Source organism: Drosophila novamexicana, unplaced genomic scaffold, assembly GCF_003285875.2.
Source record: "Drosophila novamexicana strain 15010-1031.04,08,12 unplaced genomic scaffold, DnovRS2.1 tig00000485-arrow-pilon, whole genome shotgun sequence".
NCBI lineage: Eukaryota > Metazoa > Arthropoda > Insecta > Diptera > Drosophilidae > Drosophila > Drosophila novamexicana.
Genome location: NW_020824808.1, coordinates 2,379,936 through 2,401,391, shown reverse-complemented (window position 1 = coordinate 2,401,391; position 21,456 = coordinate 2,379,936). Strand labels below are relative to the sequence as shown.

The window sequence follows — 21,456 nt, the reverse complement described above, 5'->3', positions numbered from 1 at the left end:
ATTTTGTTTTTGGTGCTCTGTTTGCATTTTGTTTAACATTTGATACACACACGCACACACACACACACACACCATATAAACGCAGGAAGACACGTCGCCAAAAGCTACAACAACAACAAATAAAATAAATGTTTTAGTTTGCATTTTGAATGCTTTGCATGTAATTTAAAAACTGGTCTAGCGGGGGCCTCCGAAGCCAGTGTCGGGGACCTTCGTTAACTTTGCCAAAATTATGCGCGCTGCCCTCAACCGCGCTGCCCCATGACCGCCTCCTGGCCCCCTCATGACAGGTCGTCTCGTAATTTATAGCAAAAATCGTAGAGCAACAACAAGAACAATCAACAGCAGCAACAACAATCAACACAGCACAACAACATTTTGGCAAATACGGAAGTTTTTATTTTCGTTGCGTTTTTTCGCCGTTTTTATTCGCGCTTACAGTGTAGAAAAGAGAGTATATCAGTTTGTGCAATGACTTACTGGTAAGTTCAAGGGCATTGAAAAAAAAATATGCTAGAAGTTCTTTTGCAAACCCTGAAACCAGACGAACTGAAACGCAAACCCTTTACCATTTTTCAATTTATTTGTTGGTTTAAGATAAAAACCGTTTGAGGAACCGAGTCCATGAAAATATTTTAGCTAAAGTTTTTGCAGCCCTGGGATACATTCCACTTCCTATATATTCGTGCCAGATACAGTGTTAAAATACTCGAGATACGCCTACTAAGGGCACGCAGGCGCAAAAATATATATCTGCCAGAGTATTAAGCCAAGATTCAAAAAATTTGGCAGATAGACTTGACATAACATCCTTTTTATATGGCCAGGTCCACACTCGGTTCCTCTGACCGGACAGAACTCTATGTTTCAAAGTCTGATAGATAGAGTGCAAGCATTTGGAATAAAGAATGCTGATGAGCTCTTTTATATAATAATATATAATATATACAATAATTTGTTAAGTGATTGCTTACAGCAGCGCTTGGCCGGTGAACGAGTATTACGCAGTCGTTGATACCCGCCTACAAGTTCTACTTGTCTTTTTCTTAAATTGTAATAAATTTGTTCAGCGCTTGTTGCAGTCATCGATTTGTTTGCATAGTCTTCTTTTTTTTTTGTTTTTGCTTTGTTATTGTTTTATTTAATTATTGCTATTTGGTGAGCTTTTTGTTGTCTTTCTTTGGCGCTGCGACTAGTTAATGTATTTGCTCGGGTTTTGGGCCGCTGCATGAGAACAGCCTTCAAAATCGTTTTCGTTATCGTAGCTAAATGTTGTCGTTTTTGTTGTCGTTGTTGTTGTTGGTGCTGCTGCTGCTGATTTGGTTGACGACCTTTGCTATTTCGCATCGCTTAGATTTTTATTTTTTGCATATTTAGTTGTATTTGTTTGCTTTTTTTTTTTGGTAAAACATGTTTTCTCAATGCTTACATAATCCATGACGCGATACAGTTTTAGCCAAGTTGCGCTTCTTTTGTTTTTATTAAGGAGATCTACAGATGAATAACTCGAGCGAGACGTTAACAAACTAAGTAGAACCCATTTAATGGCATAGATAGTTAATAAGATTTGAGGTTTTTTCAAATGAGCTGTGTGAAGCTTTCTTAATTTTGTTTAGGTGGAAGGTTAAGTTTCAGGAGAATTGACATATTTTTATATATATTTTTTGAATGGTTCATAAAAACTTCAAAAAGTTTGTGAGAATACAGTTTGCCAAACCAAATTGAAGAGCAACCTTAGTAATTTACTATTTGTATTTGTGGTATTTTCCATTGAATATTCCTATACCCTGAACCCATTGAGAATGGGCAAAGAGGATATAAGGGTGCTTCTTAAATGTGCAATTGTGAACATGCTCAACGAGTTGCGATGTTTTTTTGTTAGAACCATAACCAGAAAATCAAATAAACGCAATAAATTGTGTTGCATGCTTTTAGGCTATTTTATAAGTTAATTATAGAAATAATTATTAAGCTATTCTGCTTTATTTTGTTACTTGATTAAGTTGTCATACCAAATATCATACAATATTTTAGCAAACAACCTTATTTTACAAGCATATCTGTGAACTAAACAAATTTAGTTTAAAATTTCAAGACTTACAGGCTCTGAGCTCGATACGTACATATATGCGGACAGACAAACAGAAAGGCGGACATGGCAAGATCGACTCTGCTATTGATGCTGACCAAGAATGTATATACTTTATGCGGTCGGAGATGCTTCCTTCTGCCTGTTACATACATTTGCATAAAACCATTATATATGTCCTTTTAACCCACTTTCAATGGGTTCAGGGTATAAAAAATACAAATTTTAGGAAAGAAAAGAATAGTATGTAATTTTAAAAATATATAAATGCATAGAATTAATATATATTTAAATATAACTAATATATAATTAAATATATATATAATTTTCGTATAACTTTGCAGGAATAGAATTTGAGTACAGTTGATTGTCGCTAGCCCCCAGCCAAACATATTTCCATATTAAAATTCAATTTAAAATGCACATTTAAAATATGAATTTGCTCTGTCTAGTGCCAAGTTGCTGGCTGATTTTTGTTGTCCCTAAGTGGCACATACACGGACCGCACGGCGGCACCAATTAGCGAACAAGTTCGTCTTGATTTAATGCAATGACTGGAGGGCAAGTGCGGTGCAGGAGTCGAAACGGTGCGAGGATAGGTGCATTAACCTCTTGCGTAATGAACACCAACAGCGCCACCAACAGCGCGCGACAGGCAGGTCGACATTGTCAGGGATGGGGGCAAAATGGGTACTGTGCCCTTCACCTAACCCCCCTCCCCCGCACACACACATACACGCCGTTTGGGGCCAGGAGGTGTACCCTGTGCAGGCTGGCGCGCAGCTGCGTTGTAAAATTAGAATTTTGTCTTAGCACTCGAAGATGGCCAGTTAGCTGATAAAAGCTGCGCGCTCTCTCTCTCGCTCTCTCTATCTAGGCAGAAACCCAAAGCCATGGCCAGGTAATTCCATTGGCCAACAGAATAAAGTGCGCTACAAAATAATTGCAAATAAAATGCAGCTAGCTTCAACTGCAGCAGTGTTGCACCTGAAGCCAATGTCTTCGTACTTGGCCAAGCACCTGTGCGCGTCGTTTAATTCCATACGAAAACAAACAGCCCAAGCCAAAAGACAAAAACAACAAAAAAGAAAGAAAACTACGGCACACCGAAAATTGAATACCCTTACGGGCTTGCAGATATGTGAGATATTTTGTGAAGCTTATAATTGTCGACTCTGGACTTTGAACTCTTCGAAGCAGAAACTCATTTATTGAATGATTTTTCCAATTGAGCTCTATTATATGGAAATTCACAGTTGATAAGACTATGAGCATGTGTAAGGAGCTTGATAAGACTCGTATATGCCAAGTTTAGTGAAGACCTCTTCAAATACCAAAAATGTTGTTCATATAACATAAATTTCGAATGATAATTCCTGGCTTCATTTCGATATGCCTTAAACAAAAAGAAGAACCTATATAAAATTTACAGATAACTTAGCTTCGAAATAGACAGATATCGACTAGTCAATTAAGGCGGATCGAGAATATATATACTTTAAGCAGTCGAAGACATCTTCTTGTAACAAATTAAATAACCTCTAGAAGGGTATAATAAGAAACCCAGGAGAGTGTTGCTGAGGCAGGCAACAAATGTTGCATGATAGTCAACGTTGCGACGCTTCTTCTTCTTTGCTGCTGCTGCTGCTGCTGCTGCAACAACCAGGGCCTAAGCAATGCGGCTGCAGAGTAACAGCATCGAAGAGCCGTTATCAATATCTGGTTTGTCCACTCGCAGCTCACAGCTCGCAGCGGGCGACGGCCCAGCGCGCAAAGCTGGATAGGATTGGGCCAATGTACCTGAGAAGCAGCCACTTTGGCCAAGGAATGCGTTCAGCAGCGGACATTGCTTAACTGCAAATGCTGCCATTTATATGGCACAATAAACATTAGGTGTTGCCTGCTCGCATGGGTGTGGGTCTGGCTGTTGTTGTTGTTGTTGCTGCTGTTGTTGTTGTTGTCGCTGGAGTGTTATCCCGTGCCAGCGCTTAGTTAGCCAACGTTTTGTATGCCCAGCGCCTTTGCCTGTTGCCTCATCACAGCCTCCTGCTCCGCCACCACCTTCTCGTCTGGCTCCTGCTGACAATCCCCTCCCACCAGAGCAGCGCCGTGCAACGGAGTTTTTTGTTTTTGTTTTTTTTTTTTTGCCTTTTTCTATTAAAATTACCATCAAGATTTACATTTCAGTAGGCAACAGGTTCGAGTGCAGGTTCGAGTTTGGGTCTGGGTCGGGGGTTCGGGGCTTGGGTCTCGGACTCCTTTTAGGTAAAAAAAAAACTGTGGGCAGACCAACAAAAAGAAAAGAAGCAGCGACGGCGACTCCTGCGGGGCGACTCCCCAACTAAATGCCTTGGCCAGCCTCTGCCCACTTGCTCGTAAATGCAACGCTCAAGTCAAGTGGAAAATTGTTGTTGCTGTTGTTTTTGTTATTGTTGTTGTTGCCGCTTTGCGGTTACCCTCATTTTGCGTTTAATGCCCATATTTAGCAGGCCTGCCACGCGGCATTAGCGGCAACAAGACAAACAACAACTACAACAAATATGCCAGATCATTCTATGATTTTGATGCTCAAGAAAAAATTATTAATTTTAATACCAATTAGCTAATTTGTGTTGAAGGCTGCTTAGATTTTCCCTTTTGCAATTAAGTTGCAACTCAACTAAAGACTATTATAACAAATCGCAAAAATATTCTCTTTATAAATACAACGTGTTACCATTTTTAGTTATTTTTTATGTCAGCGTACATTTTTCTATATTTTTTTATTTTATATTATTTTACTTTTATAGCTAATTTTAATATTTTTTCTTAAACATTTAATAAACATTTAATTAACTAAAACCAAACTCAGAAATATATTTAATAGTTCAACAAATATAATTTGTTCTGCATAGAAAAATGCTTTTAACAGCCAGAATTTCTGGTCGATTATTTGCAGAACAAATAATAATAATACTATCAAATATATCTACAAGTTTTTTATTTTCCAAGTAAAAAGTTTTGGAAAGGTTCATATGAATGTACTGTACCCTACTGATTAATTTGGATGTTATTTTCTCGATAATATTATCAAAAATATTATTTAAGACTAAGATTTTGATGATGTAAAAATAAATAGAATTAAATAAAGAAATAATTAATAAAAACCTCTTTATTTTTATATCGAAAAAATATTAAACAACAATAAAAATAAGAATGAGTTAAATACGACAATAATTGGATATATAAATATTGAAACTGGACTAAAGATGTGGCGATGTATTCGAATGGAAAGGCTTAAGTTTAAGCAACAAAATAAATCAAACAAATTGCAAGGGCGAGGCTTTGTTATGACCTTAGCTGCCCACTATTCTTTGTACCAGAATTAGTTATAATCAATTTAAATTTATTTAACCCCAAAAATCTTGAATGTGTATTGCAGTTTATGATCTGGATCTCTTTTAGACTGATATTCTTTGCTCCAAAATTTTTAAATTTTCAATACAGTCCTGAATTTGTCTTACAGTTTAGGGTAGGGCCTTATGGGACTGATATTCTCCGCTCCAAAAATAGTTTTAATTCATTAATTTATAAATTTTATCCAAGCCGAAAATATGAATTTTCAGTGGAGTCCTGAATGTGTTTTGCAATCATTTCTACATATTTAATAGTTGGACGACCCAAAAGTTGCCTTGGCGCGGTTTCTCGCTGTAGGCCTTAGCCAAAACAAGCAATTCTGTGTAGTAGCTGGCCATAAGCAATTGCGATAAGCATTGAGACGCTCTTTTGGCCAGCTGGTTGGGCAATCACTTGATCACTTGGACGTCAATCGCTGTACGGCCAATGCAATAAATTTGAATTTTATTTAACATTTTACCGGCACTCAAAAGGCATAAACGGAAATTTAAAGCAGGTACAGGTCGCAGTAGCCGCAGTAACAGCAATTCAAATAGCAACAGCAACAGCAACTGCAACATGGAACGAGGTATGAGGTAAATCCAAGTCCAACAAGGAAGCAATTGCGTTACAGCTCTCCAACCGAGCGCTGCTTTACGCATTAGGACATGCGTTGGCCCAGTCGGCGGCTGGGTGAGGGCAGCACCAAGGGGCAGCTAACAGCACTCCAAAGCATAAAACAATTTAAATATTGCCGCGCTGCACTTGCAACAACAGCAACAGAAAATAATAATAGCAACAACAGCAACAACAAACGGCAAGAAACTGCAACGGCAATGGCAACTGCAACTGCAACCGCAACTGCGCAGTCAGAGCAAACTTGTTTTTTGGGTTAAAAAAAAAAAGGCTAGGGGAATGCATCTGCAATCTGAATCGGCTGGCCAGCCGCTAATCTTCATTATCGCGGCCCAGTCTCATGATGATGTTCGTCAACGAACGGTGTCAGCTCTATGGGCAACACTACTACCACTACCAACAGCAACTGCAATCGCAGCTGAAAATCGCAGCAAGGAAAAGCGGAAGATCAACAGCAACAACAACAATAACAACATCACATACACGCATGGGCCTGGGCATTAGCCCGTTTGTCCCGCCGTCCATTCAACCAGCGCCATGTTCATTTAAATCTACAACATTCGGAGGGACAAGTTGAGTTGGGGACGTCGCGACGGCAGGCAACAACCTGGCTGGACCTGGTATTGGTGCAGGTACTGGTTACTTCTGCCATGTGAGAAAATTGCGCACTTGAGCTGGCTGAGAACCTTCGGGCGGCAGCGGCAGCCAAGATGTTGGCTGGGATCGCTTTAACCCCGTTGCACGTATCAAGTGAAAATTCCTGGCTGACTTGGGCTCAGTTCGGGCCTCCTGCGAGTGGAATGGCCCAGCGTTGGAGCGAGCAGCTTATCGCGAATTCATTATTGAAATAATTCTTAACTCTTAAGCCCTATAACGGTAAATAGCCCAGGGATCTAGACAACAACTTAATGAAAATTGAATTTTATGTTTATTACGCAGCCAGGCACTTCAACTCCCAGTCCCAGTCAGCCAGTCAGCCAGGCAGCAAGCCGGCCCTCCACATAACCTTTTAAATAGTATGCCAGACCGGACCGGTCCGGTGCCAACCAGATGCCAGATTCTAAATGCTATTTGGCGGACCTACTCGCATAGGCCATAAGACGCGACCAAACCGAAAGATAGCGGACCATCGTCCACCATTGCCAGCATTTTCCTGTGGCAACAACTTAACGGCAGGGGGGCTTGTGCAACGGCAACATGTTTGCTTGATAAGTGAAATAAAAGTAATAGAATCCAATCTAAGGTACAATGCATATGGCAGACACTTCAAATACACTACTAAATTAACCGTGTGCATATTGAAGGGTGTCAAAGGTAATTTCAGATTAGAGAATATAGTTTATACTTTTACATGGATATCTACATCTATTTCTATTAAATTCTTTTTTATTTAATAATTATTAATTTTCATTTTATTTATATTATTTTTGATTTAAATGATTTTACGCCAATTTTTGCTTTCATTTAAGTTCTGTAATTTTTGTATTGAATTTTCAACATTTTAAGAATCTATTAAAGAAAATATTTATTTGTTTTGCTATTTTTCTTATTACTGATTTGGCTCACTCTGTTTTTATCTTTAAATAAACAGCTTAAGAAAACATACAAAAATATTATGAAAATATTCGATCTAAATGTTTCTCTATTCTGGCATATATATTAAATAATTTTTACTTTAGTATCTTTAATTATGTCTAATATCTATATAGGATCTCATAAAATAACTAATTGTGTTGCATATTTCATAAGAATTTTCATTGAGCCGGCCAATCACATCATAGTCCAAGGGACAGCGACATTTAGAACCCGCCAAAGAACCAGGCGAGTTGTTTTACACACAAACAGGTACACACACAATCACACTCACACACATATGCACACACGCACACACATGGGCGCACAATTCATGAAACAGCTTGGTGCAACTAGGAAGCAAACTGATCTGGCCTGCGAGCTAGAAAGACCTTGGTATGGGGCATTCGGCCTGAGCCCAATGCAACGAGCAACGGCAACCTGCCACACGCGGCCTACGTAAGTGGCAAGATCGCACACAGCCGCCCGAGCTGCCACTGAAGGATGCCAAGCGAAAGGTGGGCAGGTAGATACACACATACAGAGAGAGAGAGAGAGAGAGAGAGAGAGAGAGATACACATGCATATACACATGTGCGCATAGGTCCAACGGTCCAACGGGCTGCATGTGGGATGGCTATTGCTGCCGCAGTTTGTGCTGCTGCTGCTGCCATGCCCCCAAGTTGTTGCATTGATTTAGCAAACATGCATTTTTATAGCCTTACAACGCGCCCAGGCAACAACAAGTTTCTCTATTATTTATTCCAAGCTGGCGGCCACAGTCCACGATTGCACTGTTTCTATTTTCTACTCTTTTTATACCCTCAGCCCACTGAAAATGGTTATAAAGAGTATAATAGTTTTTTGGACATGTATGCAACAGGAATGAATGTCCAAGATTATAAACGTGAACGAGAATCAATATCAACATCATATTTTCGTATTATATCTCAGAGCTACAAACACAATATTTGGGAGGTAGGCTATTCAAGAGTATATACAGATCTTAATTATATAGCTTTAGCTACCAAAATCCAATATATCCATTAAAGTTATATCCTTAGTCTTCGGGATTTTCATATATTTGTATGCCATATTCGTGTGCTGAACATTTCAAAAAGATAGGACAATAAGCATCGATGCAATTCAAGATCACATTTCTCTTAGGCTGAGGCTAGGACAAGGTAAAAACGATTACGCCTGGCCCGGGTGCAGGGTATCTCTTAGTCGGACACGTGTGACTGTAGCATTTTAACATGTTTTTTTTTCCAGATCTTGCCCGCTCCTCTGATTATTTTGATAGCGCTCGGCGCGCAGCTGCAGCAGCCAAGACCGCTCCCACCTGTCCCCCTGGCCCGCCCCGCTAGCTGGATTAAAGTGTTATTAATGTTTATTATGCCTGAATGAGTTTTAATGTTTGCTGAAGTTATCATTAAAATGTTGTTAAAAAAAAATTTGAATACCATGTGAGAAGAAACCGCGCCATTGCGATGATCAAAGTGAAAAACGGAAAACAACGAACAACACTCCTCTGTCCACAACTTGGCTGCGATTTGGTCAACAATGTCTCTGGCCTCACTGTAATTGGCCAACGCCAGCTCTTGGCTCTCAGCTCTGAGAGCTGCCCCCGAAACCAAGTTGAAACCTGGACAGGAAGAGCGTGTACTTTATTTTGATTGGAGCTGCCATGGAATTTCTTTTGTGTGTTCGCCAGAGATTTTTTAATGATCGGTGACAGGATTATTAAAGTCATTAAGCGGCCACTTGCAGTTGTTGTTCAAATCGAGTTGTTGTTGTTAGTGTTGTTGTTGCCGTTGTTGTTGTTGCTGCTGGCTTGTTCTCAATGCCGGGCCTAATAATGTTAACTGTAACTGACAATGGCAGCAGTAAAAGTTGCATCCACTGCTCGGGTGCTGATCCCCTATTGATGCCTCTGACGTGGCTTATATATAGTCAGATCGTGATCATTGAGGCGCCAAATTGAATTATGGATTTCATTTAATTAGTGGATTAGTTTTGCAAGATCTAAACATGTGTTCTATATGCTTGAAATATTTAACTTGCAAAATCTGGCTGTCTTGCGAGTATGCAACTCGAATATTTAACAGAATACGTAAGGAGGTTTGAACCAATAACTTTTTATTTATTGGCTTCGTTTAATGAAGCTAGTTTTCGTATTTTTGGTTTAAACGCTAGTTCAATACGATTTTAATGAAGCTATGCCAATTATTAATTAAAAATTCGGCTCATATTAAAATTAACATTGAAGTTCGGCTCAAAATGTATTTTCAGGCCTTAAATTAGTCTATGAATGCTTAATACTATTTAAAGGTCAATTACTTTCGACTACAGCTTATCTAATTAGTGGAGTTTAAAGAGAAAAACCTCAGGATAAATCTTTACAATCAGTCAGTCAGCCAGTCAGGACAATTATTTTTCTGTATTATCTTCATAAATTATTTTAAACACCCAATAAATATTTATGTTTGTACATATTTTTATATTCACAACCTTTATATATAATTCATAGTCATCACTTTTATATTGACAACACATAATTATAGGTCTGCCATAGTCTCGATGTCAGTCAGTCAATCATTCAGGACAAACAGTTGAATATATAGAGATGTATGTAGTCACATATATATTCTAATAAACTTATTGATGTTCATTATTAAATTCAAATATCAGTATGTTAGCAAACTCTAAAAGAGAACGCCTTTTTATCTACGTCTGTAAATGTACTTTTCTTCTTTCTATTCCATACATACTGGCTAGATTGACTCAGCTATTGTTGCTGAGCAGGAATTTATTTGCTTTATTGGGTCGGGAAAGCCTTCTTCCGAATGTTACAAATATTTGCACAAAACCATTATACCCTTTTTTTCAATGGGTTTCAGGTATACAAATATTTACATTTAAGATTGCAAAGCAGCAGTTTCTTTTAATTATAGTCCTGCGCATCCCTGAGGATTTATTGAAACATAAAGTCGTGAAGAATGCACAGCTGGTCTTATCTCAAAGCCTTTTGCCTTTTTGTATATCGGAATTCCGGAATAAATCCAGTATGATATAACACCTATTCAGTGCTAGTCACAGTGACTTTTGCAATGAGCAGAATATTTCAACTAATAAATCCGGCTCCACTTGGGTCTCGAAAACGTTCTAGGGAATGTTTCACCTATTTATACCGCGTTGTGAAGTTCGTTGGTTTCGCACCACCAAATCAGGATGTACAGCAATATCTATATCTGTTTTGGTCTTGTTTTATGTTTATTTTTTTCCGAGTTATAGGTACCCCTTGGCCTTCACTTAGCGCTGCTAAGAACTTTTCATATTTTACACCAGGTGATTATCTTAGCGTGCTCCAAATATCTTTTAACGCAAGCGGAGCTACAGCAAAGACAATCGTTATTTGTGAGTGGCATCTTAAATGGGCAACTGCCGTGGTTGTTATATAATCCTATTTTCAATTGGCACAAAGGGTCGGCCAATTTCTGGATGCAATCGATCATCGAACATTTTTAGTCATACTCGAAATTAACTAATTGCCCTGTGTTTCTTAGATATGAGCAAAGCATTATGAGCATTATAAAAAGATTCGGTCTGCAAGGGTATTAAGTCTTCGGCATGCGGAAGATAGCCCTTTTTTCTCGTTGTTACTTATTTACTTTTTAAGCTACATATAACGAATTATAAAGTTTAAAATTAGTTTATTAAAATATAAAACTTTAATGGAAATAAATAACTTAAATAGTTAAAAAATAAAACAAATTCCATCCGCATCGTTCATGACGACTCGCATTGAACTATTGCATTTATTCACCAACTTGAACTGAAAGTTTTTACTCTATAAACAGTATCTTTTTTTAAAAGTTAAGCTGAGTCTTAATAGTATATGTACATACTCGTGCAATTTAACAGCTGGCATAATTCCACAACCATAGCTCCCTATTGGACACCGAAATAAATTCAGTAGGATATCTAAACTGATTCAGTGCTAGTCACAGTGACTTTTGCAATGCAAAGGATATTCCGATTAATAAATCCAGCTTCAGTAATGGTTCTTTTACGTTCCAGGGAATGCTACGCTTATTTAAAACGCGTTCTTAAGTTCGTTGGTTTATTACCGCCCAAGCAAGATATACAGCGATATGTATATATATTTTGGTCCTGTTTGGTGTTTACTATTGCAGAGCTTTACGCACCCGTTGGCCTTGTGCTTAGCCTCATTAAGAACTTTTCGAACTTTACGCCCGGTGATTTTTTTGACGTACTTCAAGTAACGTTTAACGTCAGTGGTGCGACAGCAAAAACCATCGTGGTTTTGTTTTTGTTTTCACGAATGAATCAGGTGAAGTGAGACATAATAATATTTTTGTAATAGTAGGCGTTGAATCAAAAATTATTTTTCAACTTAGCTGTTGATACACTGATCCCAATGAAAATGGGCAACATGCCCAAGTGAACATATTTCATTCAATAAATTTTATTTAATGTATATATATACGTAACACAATATCTACAAAATCGACAACGGATAATTTCCTTAAGATGTTAAGAAACACAGAAGTTGCGTGCGTTTCTTTTGCAAATTTTATGAAAAGAATTTTAATTGCGATTTTATTATATATGTGCGCTTGTGTTACTATGTTAAGTCCGTTTTTCAGACAAATCCAAGTGTATGTAGGTGTAATGATGCGAATGAAGCGAAGGGAAACAGTGTCTTTGGCCGATGGGGAGAGTTCAAGTCTCGCAGAGAGAGTTCTTTTTATACCCTTATAGAGGGTATTATAATTACGTCATGAAGTATGTAACGCATAGAAGGAAACGTCTTCGACCCCAAAAGTATATATATTCTTCATCAGCATCAACAGACAAGCTTATATAGTCAAATCAGTCTGTTCGTCAGTCTGTTTCCATGCGAAATATTCTCTTATTTTTAAAGCTTCTTGAAGCTTTTCATAGGTCCGTCTTTCTGTTGCAGACAGTACTTTTCCCGAAACCGGCTGGATCGGACAACTCTATCATATAGCTGCCATAGGAACGATCGGTCGAAAAGTGGATTTTTGTATGGGAAAATATTGTATTTTTCAAGATATTTTCATCAAGCTCAGCATTTACGAGCTTCACTATTTTAACATAACTGCATATGTCTATAAGGGTATTAAATCTTCGGCGTGCCAAAGAGCAGTTTCTTTTAATTATAGGCCTGGTCAGCTGGCCTAATCACAAAGCCTTTTGCCTTTTGGTATATCGGCATTCCGAAATAAATCTAGTATGATATAACACCTATTCAGTGATAGTCATAGTGACTTTTGCAATGAGCAGAATATTCCAACTAATAAATCCGGCTCCACTTGGGGATCGAATACGTTCTAGGGAATGTTTCACCTATTTATACCGGGTTGTGAAGTTCATCGGTTACACACCACCAAATCAGGATGTACAGCGATATCTATACCTGTTTTGGTCCTGTTTGGTGTTTATTATTGCAGAGCTGTACGCACCCGTTGGCCTTGTGCTTAGCCTCATAAAGAACTTTTCGAGTTTTACGCCTGCTGATTTTTTTAACGTACTCCAAGTAACTTTTAACGTCAGTGGATCGACAGCTAAAACCATTGTGGTTTTATTTTTTTTTTCACGAATAAATCAGGTGGAGTCCGTACTTGACATTATGGACGAGCGGCTGCATAGGGATGACGATCGTTGCAGGATTCACAAAGCTGTTGCTTATTCAAACTACATATTTTTAGTTTACGCTATAATATATGGGACCTTTCTTACGTCCGCATTTGTAATTGGTGTATTTAATGGGCACCCGCCGTGGTTGTTTTACAATCCACTCTTCGATTGGCATAATGGATCTACAAGATTTTGGCTGCAATCGATCCTTGAGCAAATCGTTGTGTCCCTTACGGGGTTGACGCTTCTGGTTTCGGATACATATCCTCTCATATTTCTGGTTATGATGCGAGCCCACATCGATGTGCTGAGGGACCGTATTCGAAATCTCCGCACTGATTTACATAAAACAGAGGCTGAAAACTATGATGAACTCGTCTGCTGCATTCTGGACCATAAGCTTATTTTGCAGTAAGTCAATCTCACGATTCACTCATGGAATCTCTTTTAAATTTCCTATCCCATTTCCTATTCTAGATGCTGTGCAATTATGCGTCCAGTTATCTCGGGCATCATATTTGTACATTTCCAGCTAGTTGGCGTAGTGCTGGGAGTGACCATTATTAACATTTTATATTTCTCGGATTTCATACACGGCATTTCGTCGATTATTTATCTTACGGGTATCTTATTGGAATCATTTCCCTGCTGCTACCTAAGCGATTTACTTGCCGAAGATAGCAAGGACTTATCAAATCTATTGGCTCAATCAAGCTGGATCAGTGCTGAGCGCAAATATAAGTCCACTTTGATGATATTTATACAGCACGTGCAACGGCCGATTGTATTTGTAGCCGGTATCATCTTTCCTATCTCAGTTAATAGTAATATAAGGGTGGGTAATATATGGATCTTTCAGAACACATTGATGTTATTTAATAATATTTTTAGATGGCCAGGTTTGCGTTTAGCGTGATGACCATAGTGCAGCAAATGAATCTGGCTGATCGGTTAAAAAAGGTTACCCGTTAAATATTGGTTGAAACTATCAAAATTTTTATTGACTGTTGTTATTTGTGTTGTTAATTTTTTATTATTTAAAAGAGAACTAAAAACAGCATAATGGTTTTGTTTAAATATATGTCTACTACAGCATCTTCCCACAAAGCTTATTTATTACTGATCAGGCTGATGAGCTAAGTCAATATTGCCAAGTTACAATCTAGAGGATATGGTTATATAAGTAGTATGTATTCTAGCACATAGTGCACAGAACGAGTTTATCATTATTTGTCTATATTTTACTCCATTTGCATAGTATCGATAAAACTCGAGATTCAGATCTTTTTTTTAACCACAACTCGAGAATTCTATTAGCCACATTCCTTAAACTTGGAGCAGATTGTCGTAAATGAGGAATATTTCAGTGTTTGCATATCTCACCCGCATCCCCCAAAATGGAAAATATTGAATTTGCAAAATTTGGGATTTGCAAACATTTCGAAGCCATGTTTAATTCCTAAATTCTATATAGTGTATTTAATTTGATTTCACATAGTATCGAGCTTATAATACCGAAGCAATTTAGGAATAAATTTCTTACACTGAGCTGTTAGGTGAAGAAGCCCACCCGCTGTTTATATGTACTTATGTCCTATGTACAATATCTTTTTTTCTTATTGAAAAATTAAAAATTCCGTCACGAAAAATAGGTGTTTGCAAATTCTATTGACATGCATTTATGGATAATTATAGGTCAAAACTTTTGCGGGGCGTGTCCAAAACATCTACAGTCTCGGGAATAAAGCAGCTGCTCAGTTGACATTTGTGTCGACAAGTTAGTTTCTAGGGGCGTGATTGACACCTTGCCGAGGGGAACAGCTGGTCGAATCTCATGGATATTTACTGAACAACTATAAAAGCTTAGCACATTCCATTCTGGTGACAGTGACACATACAATGTGCAGGATGTTCGAACCCATTATACAGCTCCACTTTCGCTGCGCTTACGTTCTAAAACGCGTTTAACCTAATTTTACAGGGTAATGGTGCAGTCATTTACATCTTAATAAGTATCTTCAGGAAGGTGGATGCACTTAGGTCAACAAAAATTCAGTGTAAGTTATTTATATTAATTTATTAAATTATTTTATTCCAATTATTTAACTTTTTTTTATTAATGTTTACTAATTTTTATTAAATTTATTTATTTATTTAATCATATAATTTTTTTTTAAATTTATTTTTTTGCGTTATTTATTTTATTTGTTTTATTTATTTTGGGTATTTTATTATTTAATTTATTTTATTTGTTTTATTGTTCAATTATGAGAAATAAAGTTTTTATTTTCTGTCGAATATAATGTAAAGGAAGAATATAATGGAAAGGAAGCTCATCAAAAGGATATTATTTAAAAACATGTAGAAGATTTTTTTAAATTCATTTTTTAAGAACAAATGAAAGACAATAGCAAACAGAACAATACCTCCGGCTGCAAAAGCTTTAACACACAGAACGAAAGAACCGAAGATTTAATACTCTTATATAATATAATATATAAAGCAAATACGCGATAAAAAACTGTGTATCCGACTGACTATTTCTATTGGTGCTTTAAATAAAAAATTGTTCATAAAACAAGCTTGGTAAGAATACTTTCATTAGCAGTCTTAAGGGAATCAGAATTGGATCATATAAAGATACTTTATTGTGCTGCTGGTCATGACTCCATATAACCTACAGGGTCAGCGATATCACTTTCTATGTGTTACATAGCTCAAAACAATATTATTGCATTCACTGCAAGGGTATCAAATGTAAAACGTCCTTGAGGCTGTTCGCCCACTTTGCAGCCCTGACATAAGATTCTACTTTAACTTTAGCAGCAGCACTTTCCATGACAGACGGCATTAATGTTGGCACGTTCATCAAATTGCAGCTTAGAGAGGCAAATGGAATTACAGGCTGGCCCACTTTATTGCTGTGCTCCTAATGCCAACCGATTATGCGCCAAAAAGACGGCGTACTATCAATTTTGTATTAGCTCATGGAACAGTTGAACAAAAACAAAAAAAAAAACTATCAGAGTTGTTAGCAAATTTTGTGATGTAATGACACGCACGAGCGCAAGGCGCCTGCCACGCCCACACGCCACGTGCGCACAAGAAACAGCAGCAGCATAAGCTCAATTCCTTGGTCAAGGTCAGCTCAGCAGCAACAACAGCAACTGCAACATCAGCAACTACACCAGCTGCAACAACAGCAACAACAACTGCAGCTGAGTAGCTGGCAACAGGGCCGAGCAAAGTTAAAGTCAAGTACGGCACGCCGAAGATTAAATACCCTTTGGGGCACATTTTTTTCTTAATGGAAGAAAATTTTCAACTTAGAACACAAACTTAAATTAAATTGAAAAAATTTTTCATATTAAATGTTTTCACAGCTTAGAAAATATATTTTTTTGCGTGCAGAAAAGTTAAGTCATACTGATCAAGATATAAGATATGGTAAAAAACATTTTAAATTAGGTGTTATTTTATTTTATGAATTTGTAAAACTTAAAAAAAAGTTTTGTCAAGCCTACAAAAACTTTTTTTCAGATAGACTGTTTCTATAGTAATAGTAATACGACTTTATACTTTTTATCAATTATTTGAAGGTTGTCATTGCTGAGTTTGTTCAAAATATATTTAAAAATGGAAAATGTTGTAGTCGTTTCCTTCTACACAATTCGTTACAATATAAGAATATAAGGGTATGCAAACCGACCGAGTGGGTGGCTCAAAGTGCTGTCAGAAATATTGATAAATTGTTCAAAGCAGCATTAGGCATAATTGCTGGCAGGAGCAAAAGTTGCACAGAATAACTTATAAACGGGCAAAATAGCAAACGGCAAATAGCGAATTTAATTGCCGACGCGTCGTGGTACTTCAGCAGAGAACACATAGCGCACTTGGTTGACCGTTAGATGGTCAAGACGACGACAAAATGGAGCACAAACGTGGCTAATTGTAAATTGTTGCAATTTAAATTGTTGCAAAAGAACAGCAAGCAGCAGCAGCAGCAGCAGAGGCAGCGACTAACTGGCCAGCCGGCCGCATCCATGAGCCATAAAAATGCTGTTAAGGCCTAAAAGCGATTGTTGCATGCCAACAACAACAACAGCAACACGAGGAACAACAACTGGCACCTATTGAACGGGCATTGGTTGTGTCTTGGGCCCCACAATCGTTAAAAGGCATCGTTAAAAGGGGGAGCCGCTGCCTCGTAAAAATTTGCGCATTAATAAACATTATGCAAGATGTGCGACAGACACAGCAAATGAGGCGACACGTTGCCAGCCAATCTCTGATGTGGCTGCCACAGCCGAGCGGCAGCACCCCTGTGTGAATTTTTCGTTTAATAACTGAGCAAAAAGACCGAAGAACGTAGAACGTTGAGCTCAAGATGCGAGCACACACAGTTATAACGAGCGGCTGCTGCGAGCGGCAGCAGCAAACAGTTAACGATGCGTTTATTGATACCGTCAACGACTGGGGCAGTGGCTGTGGCAGTGGCAGTGGCAGCGACTGTGGCAGCGGCTATAGCACGATCACAAATACAATCACAGTCGAGTCGCATTTTATGTGCCTTTATCTCCGTTATCAATACGCTTAGAAATGTATGTTTTACGATCAATGTAATTAATTGGCCAAACGTAACTAATATCGGCAACAAAATCGCCGAGCCTCTCCCTGGGCAGCCAGTTGTTGTCTGGCAATTGGCTGGCAACTTTCTCAATGTTAGACGACTTGTAAGGTTTTTACGATCGCATTAAGTGGCTGCCAATTTATGGGCGCGGAAATATTCTCTAATTTATGATCGTACTGTACTGTACGATGCAGTTGAGAGTATACTGTAGTTGTTGCTACTACGGTTATGAAAAACCCTTCTTTTTAATAAAATATAAAATCTTTTTAGCAATTATGGAATTACTCACAAGTAGAATATGATTAACATATGTAAGTATTATCTCATATATGCATTTTATGTATTTAAATATATTGTATTAAATTTTAAAATTTATTTTCGTAGATAAGTTGTATAATTGTGGAGGTTGTAAGTATTGTGTCAATAGACACATTCTTAATTTTGTATTTAAGAAAACACATCTGGGAACTAATTAGTTAAAATATGAAAGTATATTAATATGAGAAACATTGCTTAATACCACTAACCAAGCTAGAACCTATTAATAAAATAAGAAGTTATAAGATACTCGCCATAAGGATATGTTGAAATAATATATTCAATACAATATAATAGTAATGATAAAATAATAATTATAATAATATTTATGATTCAATAAAAAATTAAAAAAAAAATGTTTTATATATAAATATTGATAATAATATAATATAATAATAAGAAGTGTTATGCGTTAAAAAAAAAACAAGCTTAAGTCCTTGATCAATTATTTATTTAATAATATTAATTAATTCCTTAATAATAATAACCTCAATAATGATAATAGAATAATAAATGTGTATGATAGTTTGTATAAATATATGTCTATGCATATAATAATTTACTTAAATTATATTTGTTTGAATACAATTTTTAAAAATTCAAATATTTCAAATTTAATAGAAACTTGATTTTTAGTAAAGAGTCAGCAGGTATTATGTGTTGCATGCTTAGAAGAAGAACCAACTAACATTTTCTAGCTACTATGATAAAGTGTTAATTAAAAGAATTCACACGTTTTTAAGTAGAGGCTACGCAATTTTAAATTTCTAATTGTTATTTTTTATTTTGCAGGAATTATTTAAGTAAATGCAGCAAAAGAACAAAAACATCTGGCTAAATTTATAAGGTAAACAATTTCTGCCAAATGCCAATGTCAATGTCAAACCCAGCTTAAGCATTCAAAGCGCTACGATTTCCCAGGCAAAAGAAAATGATAAAGCGAGAGAGGGAGGGGGCGAGGTAGAAAAGAAGGAAAATACTTCATCACATTTCCCATGCGGGGCCATTTATGGCAGTGAATGCCAGTCCGAATGCCGATCTACGAGGCGGCCTTTTCTAACTGTCCCTCTGACAAAATGCCGCAACCTGCAGGTGTAACTGACAAGCGATGGCCCAATGGCCACTGACCGGGCCAATAGACGCAAAGAACCATTGCGAGAGACAGAGAAAGAGAGAGAGAGAGAGCGAGAAAGAGGGAGCGAGAGTAAGAGAGAGATAATAATACAATAGTATAAGCGTACGAGCGATACGTAGAAAAAATAAATCAAATTTTCTCATCAATCTCATCGAACATGAAAATGCACTTTCAAAACGCATTAAATAAACCATAACGGCACGCATGCGCAGCACAGCCACAAGTGAACCACCGCAGCACCACCAGCCCAGTTAGGCAGGGCGAGCTGGCGGGGCCGAGAGTTGGCCGAGGCCGCGTAAATCTTTCACTTTGAGCAAAATGCAGCACCGCTAACTGAGGCTAACTGGAAAACTAGCGGCAACAAATAACGTAAACGATAAATGCGCATGCGCAAGTGCAACAGCAACTGCGGCAACAGGCAACGTTCAGCAGCAACTGCAACTGCGGCAGCATGCAGCAGGCAGGCAGCTGGCCGCAACGATCGGCGCGGCATTTGGCATGGCCCGGCCATATTTGGCATTGGCTTTGCCAACTGCCCAAACTTAAACCCAAACCCAGACACGTTGCGGCTTTGCTGACAAATTGCTGCAGTCGCCTCCTGCTGCTGACGCTGACGCTGCCGCTGCTGCTGCTGCTGCTGTTGTCGCCAGCATCAGCAACGAATGCAGGTCCTCCGGCCAGCATGGCGCACAAATTTGGTAGCACGCCGTGCGGCGGCAGTCAAAAGCGTCCAATAATTCATAACACAGCTATTGCCAGCGCCACGGCAACTGTTGTTGTTGTTGCTTGCCAAAATTGGCAACAAAAAAAAAGCGGCTTGATAAGCCGCCCGTCGCACAGTCGCTGCGCAGTCGCCATCGCCGCGTAATAAATCTGTGCAATTTGTTGCACGCTAATCGCGCCATCGAGCAGCGACTGCTGCCGTGTGGCCAAAGCTTTCAATTGAAAGTAAGTATCTAGCAGTTTATTGGGTTGCAGGTGTTTCGACTGCCCAAAAAGACAATAAGAAAAAACGGTTTTACTGGTGGGCCAAAAAAATCAGCGAGCTAATTATAAACAACAAATGAATGCAGCATTGGATAATGCGTATAAGTTAGAAACGAACTGAAGAAATTCTTAGCAATCAAAGATGTCATTAGGCATAGCTGCCTAATCTACCATATATGTAAGTGTCTTCCATATATGTAAGTGTATTAAGAAGCCTTTAATTTACTGAAGAGAAAGCAACTATATTATTTCGATTGTAACAGCCGATAGCATAAAACGGCAAATACCCCACACAATGCATCAATCATCATCAGTCTTAGTCTTTTTCTGCTCACCATAGTTGGTTTTAGCAGCTTGTCTATTAATAATAAAACAGTGTTGGATAATATTCGTGTGTCCATGGTCTTTGAAATGGGTGTATGACCCATAATTTATAAGAAACTTCATCTCCTTATCTAAGAAGAAAGCGTTTTTCCAATGCCTTGAGGGGAAGATAATATCACAAAGAATTTAAAGCAAATATGTTTTTATTCTGAGGCGCGACAAATGCTCAAAAAATATGTTTTCATAATATAATTTTTCTGTTTGTAAGAGCCATTTCTTGCAGTGTTGGAAAATGTGTGTAGCCATGGATATGCATTTCTCAGATTTTGAAGATGCAGTTTTTGATAGGAATAGCTGATAAATAAATTTAAAGAGGGAAACCCCTTCCTTTCTGATTGCAGGAGCTGACTACATAAAGAGCTAAATAACGGATGTCTCGGCATCAGCATTAAAGCCGTGCCTAGCAAGTTATTGCAGTGCTAAACAATGTGCATAATTAGAGGTGGAACTTCAAATTTTGCAGATTTTAAGATAACATTTTTAATAGTGATGGATAAATATATTTAAAGCAAAAAACTCTATTTCTTTGGTTTGCAAGAGCTCATTGCATAGCTTGAAAAACAAAAACTCGAAATACTTCGGAAACAGTTTATAATCCATGCCTAGCTAGTTATTGCAGTGTTGCAAAATGCGCGTAACTACTGT

At 37.9% G+C, this 21,456-nt stretch overlaps 1 protein-coding gene across 2 annotated transcripts; it reads left to right on the top strand.

Moving 5' to 3' along the window:
- The first annotated feature begins 12,205 nt into the window (after positions 1 to 12,205).
- Positions 12,206 to 14,386, top strand: LOC115761251 (odorant receptor 59b-like). Of its 2 annotated transcripts, none has more exons than XM_030702959.1 (4): positions 12,206 to 12,249; positions 13,329 to 13,768; positions 13,835 to 14,192; positions 14,249 to 14,386. In XM_030702959.1, exons 2-4 carry the CDS (start codon positions 13,350 to 13,352, stop codon positions 14,327 to 14,329), a joined length of 858 nt encoding a protein of 285 aa, XP_030558819.1. In that variant the 5' UTR covers positions 12,206 to 12,249; positions 13,329 to 13,349; the 3' UTR covers positions 14,330 to 14,386. The 2 variants fall into 2 exon arrangements, with proteins under 2 accessions (XP_030558819.1, XP_030558820.1); XM_030702960.1 differs by having other exon boundaries at positions 12,231 to 12,249; positions 13,116 to 13,768.
- The last annotated feature ends 7,070 nt before the right edge of the window (positions 14,387 to 21,456 follow it).

Coding starts and splice junctions, on each gene's coding strand:
- LOC115761251 (XM_030702959.1), top strand. CDS start 13,350: ATGGACGAGCGGCTGCATAGGGATGACGATCGTTGCAGGATTCACAAA. Junction 13,769..13,834: donor GACCATAAGCTTATTTTGCA/GTAAGTCAATCT, acceptor TTCCTATTCTAG/ATGCTGTGCAATTATGCGTC. Junction 14,193..14,248: donor CAGTTAATAGTAATATAAGG/GTGGGTAATATA, acceptor TAATATTTTTAG/ATGGCCAGGTTTGCGTTTAG.